The sequence below is a fragment of the Myzus persicae genome, unplaced genomic scaffold (genome assembly GCF_001856785.1).
Source record: "Myzus persicae strain clone G006 unplaced genomic scaffold, MPER_G0061.0, whole genome shotgun sequence".
In the NCBI taxonomy this organism is placed as follows: Eukaryota; Metazoa; Arthropoda; class Insecta; order Hemiptera; family Aphididae; genus Myzus; species Myzus persicae.
Window position 1 is genome coordinate 281374 of NW_019101438.1, and position 20449 is coordinate 301822.

A 20449-nucleotide genomic window follows, 5' to 3' on the forward strand; every position below is an offset into this window, starting at 1 on the left:
ATTAAGAGTACCTACTATAAATATAAATATTTAATTTTGGAAAATTATTATATGTTAGCTGTCCAATCAAACTATACAAGTTTAAATGATACAATATTATAAAATGAACAGTTTAAAATGTGTAAGATGTTCAACATTTATTTATTAAACATCTATGTTCAAAAGTTACCGGAGTCTTTTTGAGGGTCAATTTTTATAATATTTTATTAAATAGGTACTTATCTATAATGTTATAATTATTAATTGTTAAACATAAATATTTTATTATTGTTAACTACCTTTTTATCAAAGTATTATTATACAACTATGGCATGGAATAAATGAATTACCTGAACATTTCAAAATTTAAGTTTTCACTAATTAATGTAGGTACCTATTATATTTTTATTTTTAAAGAATAATTCATATTAGGTACCTAATAGTTATCGTTTTTCCTATAGTGATCATTCTATTGAATACTTTAGTATTCATATAAATTACATAATATAGGTAGCAGGTAGGCCAAGAACCATTTTACAATGATGCATTTTTTTTTAGTATCTGTGTGTGTAGGTTACACAATTTATATTTTATAGTAGAAAAGTTGTTTTGATTTTCAACTTCAATATCTTTTCTGGTAGGAAAGTGAATCAAATTTTTTCTTTTGGGAGGTCACAATTCTTTTCGAAATACCCAGTATTTTTCAAAATATTTGTGTAAAACAAATCATGGGGTAAACTCGAATTTTTATGCAAACGCCATTTAGTGTTAGTGTATCGTGCGATCTACCAACTCATCGTTTTTAGAGTAGCATGCGATCCACCAGCCTGTTTTTGGTGAACGCCATCTGTGATCTGTGATCTGTGATCTGTGCATATTTGTTTTTTTTAAATTACAGCAGTGTACACTTCATGACACAAGTTATACTAAATCGATGATCGTTTTGTTGGATCTTCTAGTACAGCTACCCGAATGAGAGGTAATTCGGTGACAAACATGAACACTATTTCCATAATCTCGCACAGTGTTAGATTACAGTATTACACATCACTCTGCCATTGAGGTCCGTTAAGTGAAAAAAAGCATTTCCTAATGAAAAGTTTGACAATTTTTTTTTGGGCACTCGAATATAGGAAAAAATTCACCATTACGGTTCTTCTGTCGTCTTTCACTCATCTATGTGCCACATTTATGGCAAGCGTCAATAATATTCACATCTGTTAGCAGTAGGTGTTCTCGTATAAGAATGCAGTGTACGCTTGCTCTGAATTTGCTGATAAAGAACTGGATAGTAATGCGGGTAGATCAGAGGTAGAGCATCACATGTAAGCGGTAGATCGCACGCTACACTAAATGTTTATATTATAGTATTTCATATTAATCATATTTATGGTAAAGTTTCAAAATTGTTTGCAGTTGTTCAAAATTTGTAAAAATCACGAAAACTTGCAAATTATTTTGCTAGAAATTTATAAAACTTTCAATTTTTTTATAGGTAAAGCTTACAAATACAAGACAGGGTTCCTCATAAGTGATCTCATCAACAACAAGATAAAAAATAATTATTCATAAAGGTAGTCAATATAATAGAATATAATATAGTCACAATTTTGTATAAGCATTTAAGTTTTAATTTTTATAAAATTGATGATGGTTTATGAAATTGACAAAATCACGTGAATATGTAAATTATTTTGCAGATAAAAATACATAAGTAGCATAACATATTTAATTTTAACACCTAAGGTTTGAAAATTTAACATAGGTATTCGATTCCCCATAATTTTTTTTATAAATATAACATTTTTTTTTTAGCAAAAAGCCATATACTTTTTTATTAGTGACTGAAATTCAAATTTAGACGATAATGAATAACTACACATAAAACAATAATTTTTCCTCGAATGATTTTTGATATTTTGTTGTTATTCAAAAAATATTAATCGTATCCCGTAGAAATTTGAATCATTCTACTATAATATCACTTAAATAATGAATAATAATAATAACGTAATAATTTGGTGAGCCCACTAGCTCGTACTGCTGTATTGGCGGGGAAAGAAGAAGGTACCACTTGATACAATATATCTATGGACGAGGAAATCCGATGCCGGCAAGTAGCCGTCTCCGGCATCTACCACAAACGGTGCCGGTGCTCGTTATATTATGTATAATCGATACCTACGCAGTTATTTCACGGTGTGTTGTGCGTGTGGGTGGTGATGCGACTGCGGGTGGGTGGATTAGTGGGCCGGTGAGTATAAATTCAGGAGTGAGAGAGAGCGCAACGGTCGGACCGCTGCCGGTGGGAGGGAGGATAGAAAAAGCTTGCAGGCGGCGGCGGGGTAGTGATGCTTTTGGCACGGGTAGGTGTGGTCACACCGTTGTCTCCATCTTGTGCCAGGAAAGTTCCGGAAACGTCGGTTGGTTGCGCAGGTGGTCGATACCAACTTCCGGTTGGCCCTACCACCATTTCCATAACAAAAGCTTCCCGCTCCACCTCTTCCCACCTCCGCACCACACACGTGCTTTGCCACCGTCTTCTTACTCTACTACTGCACGTCCTATCACTCTTTCTCACCCTCCATGTTCATATATATATATTTATATAAAATGTATACACACGCGATGGATATAACAGTAGCTGTTGTTAATCTTACACGCGTGAATTCTAAGCCGATTCCCGCCTCACCTGGGACAACAACGAGGGACATCCTTTGTATTCTTCATTTTCCTGTTGGTACTTCAAGAACTTTTTCGACGAAACTATATAATATATGCTGTATAACCCCAACACGCTAATGGTAAAAATATTTGCGAAAACATCAAACTTGGAATTATTAAAAAAATCAATTCATGTGAATTTATTTTCTTGTTGAGTTTTTAATAAGTATCATTGATTGTTATAAGTAATAGCTAATATTGTAACTTGTTTTTAATCTTTTAAGTTTAAAATTGAAAGTATTAAAGTACTTAATATCTAAATATTTTATAAGTGTCTATACAGATTCCAGGTTCATAAAATATACTGTTTTAGTTTTTACCTACTATACAATAAATTTCAATTAATTCAGAACAATGAACATTTTTTATTAAATTAAACGTGTGTCGTAGATATTCGTTATTTGTTTTATAGAATATACTGTACCTGTAGACTTTTTCGTATTTTTATTTGATTTTTGTAATGTTAGTAGTTAGTACGCATAACTAAGAGTACAATAATATCATTATATATCAATATTCTATACATTAGAGTACATATTTTATACATAACAATATAGTTAGAAATAAATTTCAGAAATGTATAAAAAAATTAATGATAATTTGTCACTGATAAACTTGCATTTTTTAATGCATGCGTAATATAAAGTTTGTCATCAAAAATTCTTCAAAATGCTAAACAATATTATAGTACTTGAATTGTTTTAATTTACATTTAAATAACAAATTATTCAAACGAGTAAACGACGAGTAGTGATTGGTCTTATAAAATTATTCTATTGACAAAATCACAAAATTATGAAACATCTCAATGGGATATTCGCTTTAATCACTCAAAATATTATACAGAAAAAGAATTTAATTTAGATCATATAGGTACCTTAGTATTGTAAAATTATTATTCCATTATGTCGATAAGAAATGTACATTAGGTGTGAGTGAATTACTTCCTCCTCCTGCCATACTTATGATTAATACAATGCGAAGTTTTGTGGGACTTTTTTTTATAGCTTCCGAGGGTAAAAATATCAAGTAGTCGAGCTCATGCATATTCATTGTTACTCGGTTCTAAACTACCCATTTTAATGTTCATGCTCAACAAACGGAGAAAATCTGAACAATATATTCGTCGTGTGGTGGTGGCTCATGTCTTCAGTTTTTCCTTCGTTTCCGGCCTCCCCCCTTCTTCCGTCATTGTTCCACGCGGCGTTTGAAATTATTCTTGAGAATAACCCTCTTACGTTTGTATACAATAACACATAATATAATATAATATGTATTTTATACACATATATATTACACAAATATACATATATTATGTATATATGTATGTGCAATTTCAGCAAGCTTCACACTGACTGACTATTCTAAATACATTTATTAATACAATATTGTGCTTATTGTACTCAACATTTTAATTCTGAGATAAATTCAAACCTTTTATTTTATCAAAGATATTTGTGAAGAATAAGTATATAAGAAAATAGAAAAGTTAGAAATAATTAACATAACAAATTAAAAACACAGTATAATAATGGTTTTATTTTGTTCTCCAATGTGGAATTGTATATTTACAATGTGTAACGTCATCATTGTATTATTTTTGATACTATTATAATTAATGTAATGATCATATATATATATATATATAATAGCGTATAAGACTAGTTTTAATGCCTTCTATTAGTATAAGGCCTGTACAGAGATTAATATTACATTCATACAAATTAAACGTCTAACTAAATATTCTTAAATCTATAAACAAAAATTTATAATAATGTATATTGCACTTTACTTTTACTTTAGCACAAAGCTAAGTATTTTTAGTTCCTTAATATAAAGTATGTTATAATACATTGAAATTTAAAACTTTTTTTATAAATAATCTAGCTATGATAGATTGTCATAACTTATACATTAGTATCTAACAAAACATATGTTGTACTATACTTGTACAATCATCATGAGTTAATATTTATTATTTTTTAATAATAACAAACAATGTTGTTTATACTTTAAATTAGACAAATTAGGGGATTGTTTATGAAGAAACGAGATCTGAATTACCAGTTTTAATCACAAAATGACTAAAATAATTGTTGTAAAGTGTCAAATAATATTGATATTCCAATAAAGTATTCTGATAAATAGGAAATAACAATTAATAGTAGGTATATTAACATTTTGTACTTGTAAATGCTATTGGAATAATAATTTTGGTTTTTCATTGATATACGGAACAAATCTTTAATACATATTATCATTATATACAATATACATCTTTGATATAAAATAATTTACCTGAGTGTTCAGTTTGTTATAGTTGCAAGCATTTAAATTTGTTTGTATAAAATAAAATAATAATACTTTTGTTAAAAATCTGTTTGTACTAGTCGTCTTTAAATATATTTATTTTATGATTATTTTAGTACAGTAGGTGTATATTTTATTTTTCAATAAAAATACGTACATTAGTAAGTCGGCTTCTTATTGTGGAGACTGGAGAGTTATGTATGTAATATTTTAAAACTAATATTGTTAAAGGATGAAATAAGGATGTATAAGTTTGTACTTGAATAGAATTATCACCGGCTGTATAACACGTAACATACAGTATCAAATGATTTATATACTATACCCATTTTATCAGTCAATTGTTTGTTAGGTTAGGTTAGCATAGGTTAGTGAAATTTATAGTTACAAATATGAGTTGATAATAAAAAAAGGTTAACAAATTAAAAACGTTACAACAATAATAAATAGTAAACAATTAAGAATTTTTGCCTAAAAAGTAAAAACAGTATCATATTCACATAACCAGCTAAATAAAATGCATTGTTTTTAAAATCCTAAAAACTGACCGATAAAACTAAAAGTAGCAATAGTACGTGTAATAATGGCCTATCTGTGTATGCACTGGGGAGTACGTAGTTTTACATAAAAATAAAAATTATTGTTTTGGTGATGATCGCCGATCGGTGATGGGTATATTCAACATGAGAAATTTTAGTTAATATTTTTGTGCCGGTGTACGGTGTTGATACGAGTTGATTGTCACGAGCTCATAACCTGTGTGTGTGTGTGCCGGTGGTTTGCGTCAATTTTTTTTTTATAAGAACTCCTTTAATAGGTACACTAAAACTATCAACACATAGCGGTTGCACAGATTAAGGGTATTTTTACAATTAAAATCTGTTTGCGGACAAAGAAATTAACATGCGTTTTTGTAGGTCCTTTTCTCCACTCCCGGTAGTTCCAAACCGAGTCTCTGTTGTATAATTATATTGTATTATTATCATTATTATTATTATTATTATTATTATTATCGTTATTCCTACATGTGGTACGATTTAGTAGAACGGTTTGAAAGTGGATTTACGTTTATGCCCGCTTATTATAACGAATGAATGCTGAGATAAATTAACCACATAAATGGTGTCTAGGGGTTGTTCATTCGATGGGCTTGTATGGATGTGGCGGCGGCCGGGCCGTGGTGGTGCCGGGCAGCGACCTGGCGGCCCAGTGCACGTCCGATGGTCATGGTGACGCGTAATGCGAATAGTTGGCCAAGTGCGGTGAGACTCCCGTGTGGTGGCTGACTCCGGTGCTTGCACCTGGGTGGTGGTGATGGTGACCCATCGAATGCGACGCCGACGCAGCGGCAATGTTCGAGTAGAGGTTGGCACCTGGGTTGGTCCAGTATGACGACGCTGATGGAAATATGCTACCTGTAAAATGCAAACAAATAGTGCGACGCGTTTAAGTTAAAATAGTCTATAAATAGTGTCATGTCTATAAATTTTTGACCCACCCTTTATATACCATATCAATGGCATTTGTAAAGGGGTGATGGGTGAATCGTCTCTTAAGTTCCAAGACCCTTTTCGCCCAAATTGACCCTTCCCTTTTCACCCGAGTATTAAAAAAAAATTAAGATACTGTAATGTAGGTACTGTTAAATAATTCAAGGTTAATGTGCAGGGCTGAGGGGTAGTCTTCGTATATGGTGGTTGCCGTTCACACAGATCAGATGGAATATGTATACAGTATATTATTTTCTATGAGCAATTTTCATCACGTTTTCAAAATGTCAGCTAATGGAGTGGTCCTCCATGCCAAAATAATTAATATAACATTTGTTACATGATTTAATGATATACATATACGTACATTATACATACATATAAAATACAATTAGAGAAGGACATTATGCGATGTATTATATCAGTATATAGGTCTACACAGTTTAAGGTATCTATTTTCAATTTATATTTAAAAAAATGAATTTTCAGTTAAATGAACACGTCAATGTTTTGAATAGGTTTATATATTAAATGCTTACATAGAATACGTATATAAATACACATATGTTACGGGTTGCGCAAAGAGGGATGGTCGGAAATCGACATTCATTATATTAAATGCACACCAAATCGGACAAAGTAAAAAAGTAGTAATAATTGTATACTATTACAATGTCCGGACATGTTGAATTGCTTGTCATAACTGTAGGGCGTGGGCAATGTAAATTTTACCGTACAAATTATACTCTATTTGAATATTTTACCAACGATTAATTTAAATTGTGAGTGTTCAGACTGTATTTAGTAACTCAAAAAGCCACTATAGTAATTTACGTTACATATATAATATACGTAAAGCGTAATTTTGAACATAATTGTTATTCACTAAATTAAGTGGAATAGTTTAAAATTAATATTTAGAACAATATTATCAGGTATAGCTGAGATTTCACCATTACAGGTATACTACTATAGTACTATATATTAACATTTTGAATTTTTACAAAGAATGTTTTGAAAGTCGTCTTAAATTTAGTCGTTTAAAAGTCATAATTATATACCTACATCACTATTGCACATTACTCAAACATATTATTAAATTATTATAATTAATTAATATATCATATACATCTATATTTTATACATCCTACGATTAATTGGTTTTGTTTTTATCCATATAGTATTATTATATATTGAGTAACTTCAAATAAATTCTGAGCTGGTTACGATACCAAAAACACATTTATCGAATAATAAATACGTTAAATGAATCGCTTCCTTTTTATTATCGTAATTGTATTTGTCTGGAAAAATAATGGAAATCAATGTTGCTAAATATTAAGCACCGGAAAAACATATAAACCAAAAGAGAAAATTTCATTATTGCAGAAAATGTATTTTTCCCATTGCCGACGGGCAAGCGGTTTTAACCGAGGGGTTTCATTCCTAATATTTCACGGGTTATTGCAATGAACAAAACCCCTGTTCGGTGTTCGACCGAAACGACCATATTGACAAATGAAATTACAAACTAATGGATTTCTTGAAATTGATTTTGTTGTTCCTCATTTCGTAATAATGATATTTCAGTCAAACTACCAGATAAACTAGACATTTTACTACAAATTGCAATTTTAGTTTTGTAATGATAAAAAAAAATATATTTATATATTATATTTAATATGAATTATGGGGATGTCCTGATAATAAATAACATATCATTTCTACCATGATGAGAAAACCGAAGAAAAAATGGGTTTTCTATACATTTATATTCTCAGTCAGAGAATAAAATCGTTTTAAAAAAGGAATAGTAAATGGCGAACAATTAATTAATTCATATATTATTATATAAATATATTGTATTTAGTTATTAATAGAACCGTAATAGGTTCCACATGTTATTCTGCGACTTTTAAAATTATCACATTTTTTCTTTATAAGCATAGCATAATATAGGGCATTCTTTTTTTTTGATTATATTTTTAACACATTTATTATATAGGAAATAATTTGAGTTTTTGTTTAATTATATATTAACGATGTTATATAGCTCATACACCATTAACGACTCATTAAATTTATTTCGTCAGAAAAAGTCAAAATATTCTTATTGTCTTGAATTCTAAGCGTTTTTTAAAGACGTATAGAATTACAGAGATGGTCATTGTAAAACTAAACGAGTTGTACATATTTGTATCGTTATAGCATTGACTGTACGTCCTGTACGACTTTTTTCAACTGTAGCGCTTGGCACACTTATTGACAATATTTTTTATGGTACATAAGGTGAGCTGTCTCCTAAAATATAGGCTATATACATGTATTACACGTACATTGTAAGTTGTTGGTACTTAATATGCTATGTGTATGTGTGTGCGTGTACTTATATACAGAGATATCGTAAGGAAAATGTTCCCATGTGAATAAGAAGAAAAAAAATATCGAATACACCCGGTGCACGTGCTGTCTCTCACGTGTGCAAGCACTACGACTCGAAAGTTTTTTATGCGTCGCGCCCCACTAAATTTGATTGGGCGGCAACGTTCGTACAATATTATAATATGAGTATATATGTGTCTAATACCTATGTCATGACGTGGTTCGCAGTTATATGGTCGGGCGGCCGAAAGTTCCTAAGAGCCGCGTGACGACCCATATTTTTCAACGCCGACCCCGTGTCTCCGCGATTGGGAGCGTGTCGCTTCGGGTCGATCATCATTTGTGGGCGATGTTTAGATTTTGTAGCGGGGAAGGTCGGTGGGTGGAAGTCAGCGAAACTGTCGCGAACACCGCGGAGAATCATCAACACCGAACCAGCGAGAGAACGCGCGCGCGCATGTTAAGACGACGGCGACGGTCGCTACATTTTGTTTGGGTAACCCGCGCTCGTCGTCCGGGTGTTGAGGAGTTTGCTTACGGCCCCCGCCGGGGCGTTTAATAAACGCTTTGCTCCCGGGGAACCCGTGCGTATACAGCCTCATCGGCGGCGGCTGGCGGAGTGCGCGCTATCGGTTCGGCAGCGCCAAGCAATTTCCGGGAGTGACGAAAGCTCGTCCGCGATCGCTTTTGTCGCTCTCTGCCTCTCTAAACACACACACACACATATTTATGACTCACCGTTCCCCGCGTTTCTCTCGTTTCGCACGACCATAACGTTCAATATACGCGTGGCCGAGACGAGACGCTTTGCCGCAAGCACTGTATTCGTCGGTTAATTTTTTTTGTCCCCCACCCGCCCGTGAGAGTTACACGCGTGATGTGATATTACATATTGCGTTTTCTACTGCAATGCAAGCAGCGAGAATTTTTTTTTTATGTGAAGCAAATATTTAAAATGAGTACACACCTACAAATTGTTCTTGTGCTGACTCTCACCTCTTCCCCCACCCCACCAAATCAAATTCATAAAAGAACATATACTATTTGTAAATTAAAAGCGAGTATATTGTTAAGGTATCCACCCCCCCTTTCATATGAAGCGGCTGCTTCTTAAAATAACTATTCTCGCCACCACTGCAAGTTGTATTTATCGCGATATGCGTAATCTGCCGTGCGCTCCCGAATTTCGATCGTAGTTGTGCTGGGGACTTATAATTTTTTTTGGTTTTGATTTTGATGTATAGGCTCAGAGTGTATACAGTTGTGAAGTACGTGAGTCGTAAAAAATACAAATCAATACAAATTTCCCAATCATATTAAATACACCACATTACTTTTATAACTGCATTAAAGTTGTGTAACTTTTGTATTTGCTCATCTTACACTAAATATAAGTATTTATTAGTCTATTTTTTGAAAACGAGTAAATCTTAATTCTATTACATTCGCATCGCATTACACGTCGCGTATATTTCGTTATACACTCCTTTTCTACACGAATCGTAGCCGTTTCGTCTGCTGCAGTAGTGCAGGATATTGCATAATACAGCAGCTGACTGACGGCATCGCATTCGGCGCGCGCAAACCTAACATCGAGCGAAACCACCGGCGGGCATTTCACATAAAATAACCTACACAGTGATAATCCCATTCGTGCGACGTCAATGACGGAAAATATTTTAACATATTATATTGTTTTTATTGTACCGTCGTATAATATTATACGATACGACACGACGTAACGTTTGCCGGACGATTAACGTCGATTCACTTTGGTGACGATGCGTGTATAATAATAATATATCATATATGTAGTGTATATATACCAAAATATAGTAACGGTGCGCAACGGAGCGAAAAATCACTGGATACAATGTCTTCGAGGGCGTCGTCGGTGGCTGTCGCACGCGTAAAAGTATATAGCGAGTCGCATACAGGGCGCACACACACATTGAAGGGTCCGCAGCTTTGCAGCACAGCAGTCATTAAACGCGGCAAGGACCGAACGACGACGGCGGCGGCAGCGGCGGCAGGGTCATTAAGGGCCCATTGTGGACGGCTAATGAGACAGACGATTCGCTTCGGCGTGTATAAATATCGTCGCTGGGTTTGCACTAAATCTCCGGCTCTTAATGTGCGCGCGTGGGGTCCGCCGTCGGTGACTTTACATTATATAATATTATACCATAATATACTGCTATATGTGTGTATATACTGCACGATATTATGTGTATAGTATACGCGAGCTCACTGCAATGTTCCCGAGGAGGGTCTAATGAATTCCACGACCGCGACGGCTATAATACGGCTATATACTCATCATCCGTATAAATCACGTGTTGACGATATTATACCATCGTATATTATCACTCGCGTCGTATATCGCGATGGTTACGTTTTTATATATTGTATACTTTAAGTAGGGATGGAATCTCGAACCCTCGAACCCCCGAACTTTGAGAAATTCGATCGCTTGCACGGTGATAGTTCGTTAGAAATTAATACGGGAAATCGAATGATTCGAACTCATAGTTACATGCAGGGTTGTTGCGAAAGAATGGTTTTGAGACACGGTGTGTCTAGCAGGACACCAAAAATATTCAAGATTGTATATATTTTTAAATATGACTTTTTTTATTTATCATGTTTTGACGCTTTAATAATTTACTAGTTTATTTGTAACATGGAGTTTAAGCTTTTAGTTAAACAATATTTCTTTGAGAATTTTCTTTTTTTAGATAGCCTTTTTTGTATCAGGAGATTGAGACTGTTGAGGAGTAGAAGAGAGGGATTGAATAATGTATTACATAAAGCATCTAGCAACACCAAAAATATAAACTAAATTATGCCACTGGTTATGTAATATTGATTACTAAAAAGCAAATAGTACAACAAATGGTTGAACGGATCAAAAAATCGAAAACATTTAACTAGGTCGTCCCATTACGAGTGTTATTTGAATAGGATAGGTATCTATATTAGAATATAGTAGTAGTGCAGAGCGTGTAATATGTAAATTAGGCTGAAATAAGAATAATTTACTCGATTCGATTAAGTTAATCCTCAGAATCGGCAGTCAGGACATGTAAACCAATATACTATGTTCGTTTGAATATAAAGCCAAAGTTTTCCTCATTTGCATATCGTTAAATTAAAGGTCTCCCAGCTAACGTTTTCTCCGACAATAGTGGAAATTAATTTTGAAAGGGGCGAATAGTGTATTATAGAAATCAAAGCAGGGGTCGAAACTTTATGTTTATTTTTTTTTGCAACGCCCGCGCCCGACCGATTACGTGTGATTACGATTTTTTGATTTAAACACCAGTTCAGAGATATGCAATATTGTGTTGTAAAAATTGTCTGTATATAGGTACTTACAGGATAAATACACCAAAAAACTCACATATTATAACATACACGCCCGTTTTCTACGGATGAGAAAACATTTTAGAGTAGGTTCACCGAGTTTTGCATAAGCACCATTATTACTGTTGCTGTCATCTGTCGTATTTTTTCGATCATTTAACCTATCCCAACGAATCGTTTCGAGAATCACGTCGAGTTAAAAGCACACAACGACTGCGCTTTTAGAGAAATCACACACACGCAAAAGTGTATATACGAGGACGTGATATATATATATATATATATTTATATACAATAAAGGTGATGAAGGTGTAAACGTCATTGTAAAAACTCTTCGTTTTATTCATTTTTCTATTTTTTTTCTGGTTTTTTCCCTCCCTCGTACAAGTAGGTGTTCAACACACACACAAATGGGTCAATATATACACCCGCCTGCAGTGGGATTTATATATATGTGTATTGTGTACACTCGCACCCTATACCTACTATGCCACTGCCACCTCCGAGCTCGATGTAAATTTCTACTGCCTCGTCGCCGGTAAAAGGCGTGCGGTTGACAAGTTTTGTTTGCTTTTTGTGCGCTCGGTGTATATATAATATTATTGTGTATAGTGTCACCGGTCCCTGGTCGTGCGACTTTCACGCTTTAAAAGCACAATCGTCGTCGTCGTCGTCGTCGTCGTCGTCTTCGTTTACATACGAATGATTTTCACACGGGTTGTTTGCCTATACATATATAGTTTACCCAGTACCCTTTTCCCCCAACCAAACACACACAAAAACACGTACACTGTTTGCACGCACGAACGGCGCGACGAAGACGTTATATTATAGTTCCCCTTCAACGCCGCCGGACTGGCTGTATTGTTATTATTATTATTTATTATTATTAATAGTAAAGGTAGTATAGTATTGCGTGTAGATCTCGAGCGAGAGATTTAATATTATATTGTAAATGTCTTGTCGTCATTCCTTATCAAAAATAATATATTATAATCCCGTTAGTCTTGTTTTCACTTTTCTGAGATAACGGTAACAGATAGGTATATTCACCATCTATCGCCGTGTTTATATACACCGCATTATAAACATACTATATATACATATATGTACAATGCGTCGGCTTTTCATCCGACTCATCCGAGTTGGGTTCCAAATTATTTTTGGTTATTTTGAGTACGGGCCGGATTTGTTTTGGTAATATTTCGGTTGGGTCCTAGATTTTCGATGCTTAAAATAAGTTTATCGTGGAGACGTGGAGAGGCAGTTTTTTTATCTTGCAATGGGTACCTACCTAAAATAATCTATTTTAGTAATGACTTGCTTAAAAAAAATATAAGTGTCATGAAAATGGTTAGGGATGCATTAGAATCATAATCTAAATAATTAAGATTATGTCATATTATTCCTTTTACCATTTTTGAAACATGAATATCTTATCACTCCGATATAGGTCAAAATATTCATAACATTTTCTTACTTAATTGATTATATTCTGAAGTATTAAATGCATAGTGAGATTCAACATAAAAATAAATAAGTATAAAATAACCGTTAAACAAGTAATAAATAAAAACAATTTAAGTTTAAATTAATTTTAATAACTTAATCTGTTTTTAACCATTTATATTATTATTATTATTTTTATTATAAGCGTTATTTTAATTTCATACATCCCTTTTAGTTTTATTTATTGCAGTTCAAAAATAAAGTTAATGACTTTTCGTATTTAGGTTAATATCTTTTCGTTCCTTACGACTATATAAAATTATTTCTTCCTGGCACGTACAAGTTGGTTAGTATGGAAATATAATGCTAAACATGTTTGTTCTGTTTATTGTATTGTAATAGAAAATTAAGCTTACCTGCTGTAGACGTTATTCCAGGCGCATGAGGTGACATGAAGTTTAATTTTGGAGAATGATGGTGATGGTGATGATAGGTTGTCATGAACAAATCTGATTGATATTTGTACGCAGACGGATCTGCAGCAGCTGGTTGAGTAGCTGCTGCCAACCCTTGAAAGTCGAACTTATACGCATACCTTTTTCCATGAACTTTCGTCATTATGTTTTTGTCGTAATAATACCTAAAAATCAATAAAAATATTTAAAAAACACTTTTTATGGCAAGGTAAAAAATAAATATTAATTCCAAAAATGAAGATGATAAATAAATAAATCGGTGTTAATATTTAATATTTTTAATTAGTACTAATACAAAATGAAAACTTGAGTCCGATAGTAATTAAACATATAAATTTTATTATAAAATTTACAGTTCACAATTTGTTTTTTAAATAATAATTAAATTTTAAACTCAATTTTGTATTATTATTATTTGAAAGTTCTGTGTACGTCGATTAAATATCAGGTGTAGGTGAAGTATACATGATGGTTCGTTAGGACTTAGGGTAATGGGAATGATTCGAGTCGTAATAAGTACGCAGTTGACGGTGAAAAGGTTTCCAAACCCACGATTATCAATTTATATCCGGAACCCCTTTTGAATCTCGTAGACTTAATTTAATTTCTAAATCAAAAACATTGAATGACTTTTGCTAATATGCGATATTGCGATATAAAATATTATTTTACATCATTATTGGACCGCATAGTGACGAAAAAAATTATAAATCCAATTACTAAAAATAAATGTAAATTATTGTTTGGTATTTGAACATTTTTTTTTCGTCATACAATAAAAACAGTGTAAATAAAATATTTAATGGTTAGAATCTAAAAAAATGCTGTCGTCTTACGGGATTTTTGTCGGAAACGCTTCTGGTATCTTTTTTTATTAAAACATATATTAAGACGGTAAAATCAAAAACGAAATGTGTGGATTAAGTGAGAATTCAGAGGCATCGGCGCGCTTACAGAATTAATAAACGTTTTCAGTTGTATCGCATTTTCTCCGTGGAAGAAGGGCGTGGGTGATTAACGCACAATCAGTGGCAATCACCGACCAACAACCCCTCGCGTACAATTAGAGCGCCCAAAGCCAGTTTCACACCCCTTCGCTTCCATACCACTGCTGCCGCCCTAACCATGTAATTAGGATATATTACACGTTCGCCCTTTGGTACCCAGTGGATGAGCGAATACGTGTCTGCCAGAGCACAGGGCATTCTATAAATCCAATTACCGAGGTATGTTAGAGGTGAATGTTATGAAAAGACAAAAATCAATATGCACAAAGTTAAATCGGCTGCATAATTATTTTGTTCAAAAGAGATCAAAATTGTCCAATAAGCATTGCAGTTAGATCCAATGTGTAATACAAAATATAAGTATAGACAAACTGCATTTTTAAACCTTCCTCGCCACTCACATCATTTTTTTTACAATAGATTAAAAAAGTAATTTTTTGGAATAATAGTTTAAAATACTGGAGGCCGGTAGATTTATATTATAACTGCTTAAGTTTCTTTTCCACCATATGATCAATATTTTGGCATACTAGTCCCTGACCAATTGCCCAAATTAATTGTATACGTTATTCATGCTTGCAGGTAACGGTAACAGTAACGGCAAAAGTAAATATTATGTTAATATTAGTTTAATTTACTAGATCAAATAGCTGGTATTTGATTTCATAAATTAATAGTTTTTTTTTAAATATAGTGTAACGTATTAAACACAAATTAATTTACCTCAATGCTCTGCTTAATTTGTCGTAGTTCATGTTTGGCTTGGATTTCCTTTCACCCCATCTACGAGCTACTTCGTCAGGGTCGGTTAACTTAAATTCACCGTTCGTACCTTCCCACGTAATACATGCTGCATTACTGCTATCAGACAACAATTCCAACAGAAATTGCCACAGTTGTATTTGACCAGAACCTATGTAAAGACATAAAAACATAACATTTTCAAAGGTTTGTAATATGTACGTAGTGTTGTACTATTTATATCTGTTTTATTAAATTTAATAACACCGATAGTTATTATAAACTTTGTATAATTAAATATTCTACATTTTTTTAGGGTTATTTTAATTAATAACTGATGTAAGAAACTTTGATTGTAGCAGTTGTAGTTTACCTAACTTTATTTCTAAATAAATAAATAAACTCCTTAATAATTATTATAATTACTTATAAGTTATAGGTAATTATTAAGTTTAAACTTAAACATTTTATCTTGGATACCATTCTATATTTGGTGTAAATGTAGGTACATAGGTAATGCGCTAAGTTGAAAATATAAGAAATATAAATAGACTCGTATTATCTTAATTATTATGGATACGCAATGACATAAAATATAGGGGCAAATGAAAAGTGTATCTGGTTGTCAGATAGTATATCAAGTAAGGGGCATCATAGACCGTGACGAATGGGTTGTAGCGAGAGTGTGGCAAAAGTCAATTGAATACACGCGAGCCGAACATAATTCAAACCAAAGCCGGAAAAGTGTCAAGTATTGCGTGGGAATATTTTTTACGCTATTAGACAACCTTAGTAATATTATAATAAACATGAATCATGTTAGTCATTAACATATTGAAATTTTTAAAATAGTACCCAAACTTTGCAGGATACTATTATAATATTGGGCAAATTATTATTTATTATAGAATTGTAACAACTAACATGTTGTAAGGTTGTAACCATGAAAATGATGTAATAGACACTTTCTATTATATACTCCAAACAAAATATTACTACATTATAAAAACTGTTTGTACTAAGTATTTTTACTTACTTAATTACAATATGTATGATATTTATTTAAAATTGATCAAAATTTAAAAACTTAAATTATAATGAAATAAAACTTAAAGAAAAGTTAAATATATAAACAGCAAGGATGGGTTTCGCGTCCTAGTACTAGAACATTTTTAGACATAAATCAGGTGATAATTTATTTTCCAACTTACCAGAGCTAGCTAATCGACTGCTGGTGGCTCCAAACATTTGATATGGATCTGAAATATTATAAATAATATTAAAAAACTCAATCGATGATTAATATTATACTTATAAGCGTATTGTTCACTAAAAACCGATCATTATACTAGATCATTAAGTTTGTAGAGACGTTAACCAAATAATTAATAATTGGTACATGGTGCTTTAATATTGGAAATAATAGACGATGTTTTCTTGATTTATACATTACAGTTAATATTTTTTCTATTAAATTCAGTTTAAATAATAATTTGTAGTAGATTGAACAAAGGGGCTAAAAAAATATCCCCAGGGAACAATAAAATAGGGAGTATGTCGAATTGTTTGTGTACAGGCAGCGCAAACAAAACCACTACCAAAATATCACCCTAGGGCCTATAATGGGAGACAAGCTATTTAATGATTTTTCGTAAATAATGGACATGGGATGTACACCAAACTCATATATGTCCAAACTAGTTCAAATACCTGAATTGTAATACTTTAAATTGCAAATATATATTAAGATTTAAGACTATCAATAATCGATATCACATACAAATTTAACTTAATCTAAATATACATTAATAAATTATATGTAAATATGGATGTATTAAATTTCAATTCAATAGTAAAATATTACACACGAGAACTATTCTGAACGGAAACGGTGTACTGGCTTCTATTTATCAGTATTGTTATAGCATTTTTTTAAAGGTACTATGGCTGTAGGTAGTATAATATGGCAAGTTGAAATATTTTTTGCCAAAATCAAACTGCATATTACTATTATCAACTTACTATTACACTTAATTTTAGTTTGGAATTTTAGCATAAACATATTTTAGAAGAAGTGATAACTTTTTCTATTTATTACAAAAAATATATAAATCGTTTTACCCAGTTAATAGTTTCTTAATAAACGTTAAATTTGATCAACTGTTTTATTTTAAGGAAATATTTCACCCGTAATACTATGAAGTTTGAATAAAAAAAATGATAGTATAAGTTATAAGAGATTTATTATTTCAAAAATTAATTTAACTTTTATTAAGTAAGAAAAAAATTGAAGTTCGTCTTTAATCATGCAATTCTTAGCAAATTAATAACTTTGTAAAAGTTATATTACTTTATAATATATATTTGATGTATATTTTGGCACTCGCTTGGATGAGTTAATTAGAAACTGCTGCTTCTATAAAATGTTGACGTAGTGGCCGGAATTGTGTTTTTTCCCGGGGGTCGTCTAATAACTTTGTCACGGAGGGAAGTGTAAAAAAAGGGTCAGTGAGTAAATAACTGTGACTTGTTATTCTTTCAGGTTGACTTGATAAGCGACGTTTAGGTTGCATTTTAAACGTGATACTTTTCGGCGGGGTCTGACATCTGAGTGCTTACAAAAACGCTTTAGCAGTTCCATTATCGGCACGTGGACTCGTGTACGGCCGTATGAACTGATTGACAGCTTAAAGGGATCGCGGGGGATAAGGTACATATAGTTAGGGGAAAAAGGGCGATCGTTCTTCTTTTTCGGTCCATAACTTGTATGTCAAGTACCACCTCTCTATAACCGCAGCCAAAGTTCATTATTCTGCCCAACCCTTTTTTCAACACATTTTTTTCCTATAACGGTTAACAAAGATTTTTTAAAAATATTCGACACACTACATCTAGGTTTAGTGCCGTCTCTTTTCTATAAGCCGATTTCTGTATTGAGGAGGGGGTGAACTCATATAATATATGAATATGAATATATGATATTAGTAATTAGTATATATTATCACTTTTCAATACGGCACAAAAAAAAAACCATTCCGCCCTCATTCATTAACAATAATCTAGCAGAATATAGTTGAACCGTTTAGAAGTCACTTGGTGGTAACTCGAACTTTGGTCAAAATTAAGACTTTGAGAGTGTCCATATTAGATAAATTTATTTTAAATGAAAAAACCGTAAAACCTAATTTTAACCCATTACCTTCAATAATATTGTCTCCAACGAGAAACAAATAATCTGTAAGCCGAATCACCAGGGAGAAAAATACAGTAAGTAACATAATGTTTTTAGGAATGAGTTAAATCAGTTAACTTTTTTTATCCCAAGGTTTAAAATAGCATACATGAGTTGTAAACTATATAATTTATTGAAATATACGAGTAAATAAGTCTGTAATGACTATAAAATGAATTTACCTATTTCCTGCTTTAAGTATCTGTGCCAGAGAATATCTGCAAAAGTAATTACCTAGTCACTACCTTAATGTGGATTTTCTAATTCTGATTATTATAATTGAAAAACGATACTTATCGATTGTTCGATTCGCGTTCTAACCAATAAATACCACAGCTCATTGTTAAGTTTGAATATTTCAACTCCATCTACACGTGTGTTTACATAATTTTTTCAATAACCCGGTATAACCGTGACTATTAACAAATGTAATATACCAAACCCAAATTACCAAAACCACCAAAAATTTCGTTCACGAAGAAGGCAGAACTGTTCCTGATAAATCATGATACCGATTTTGGAGGTAAAAAGGGTATAGTCCCACCCCGAAATTTCAAGAACATTTCAAGAACAACTATTTCTATGAATGTTGTTGCAAAATATACAAATTTGTATAGTCGTATATAGAAACATACCGCAACCTAAAATAAAACCTCCGTATCAGTATACTAAGCTTATGGAAGACCATAGTCACACTAACTCAGTATAAACACATTAGAATCCTCCCCCCCCCCCAAAAAAAGAAATGTTGAGTCGGCGTAGTGAAATATAATGCATGTGCATGGGCTAGAAAACCCGAAAACGAAACGATCAGTACAAAAACGTGATTTATTCCGTTTAGCGCTTTACGCGCTCGAACATCGGCGACAAAATCTGACCGATAAGTAACTACGCGCTTGTCGGGCTGTCTTTAAATCGGTGTAAAAAATCTGGCAGTCACCGCTGTCACGGTATATAAAATACGGTACAGAAACACATACCGCGCGTATATATATATATATACCATATTATCACAACAACGATATAATAATACGATCGGCGGCGGCGAGGGCGACACGGTCGGTTGGACATGGCAGTCGTCGTTGTCGTCGTCGTCGTCGCCGTAATCCCACGGGATGGATTTCGGGTTCGAGTTAAACGCCGCGCCGCCTGTTGTGTGCGCGAGTACCGGCCACTCTTGTTCACGGTCACTTGTTGGGGCGTTCGGCAGCCGCAGTCGTCAGAGGCGGCGGCGGCGGCGGCGGCGGTACGCTAGCGAAATCCGCCCACCCAATATATATTATTATTAACTAT

The 20449-nt window shown here is 32.9% G+C and overlaps 1 protein-coding gene across 2 annotated transcripts in view; it reads right to left on the reverse strand.

Moving 5' to 3' along the window:
- Positions 1–4215: 4215 nt before the first annotated feature.
- LOC111029067 (DNA-binding protein D-ETS-3-like) overlaps positions 4216–20449 on the reverse strand; it is a 54903-nt gene continuing 38669 nt past the window's right edge. The window contains exons 7-10 of one of the 2 annotated variants that reach the window (XM_022307911.1): positions 17136–17183; positions 15907–16096; positions 14117–14340; positions 4216–6428 (exon numbers count right to left, since the gene is read on the reverse strand). In XM_022307911.1, the coding sequence (XP_022163603.1) occupies positions 6238–6428; positions 14117–14340; positions 15907–16096; positions 17136–17183 (653 nt within the window). In that variant the 3' untranslated portion in view covers positions 4216–6237. The remainder of the gene's footprint in view (positions 6429–14116; positions 14341–15906; positions 16097–17135; positions 17184–20449) is intronic. The other variant, XM_022307912.1, reaches the window with a different exon arrangement.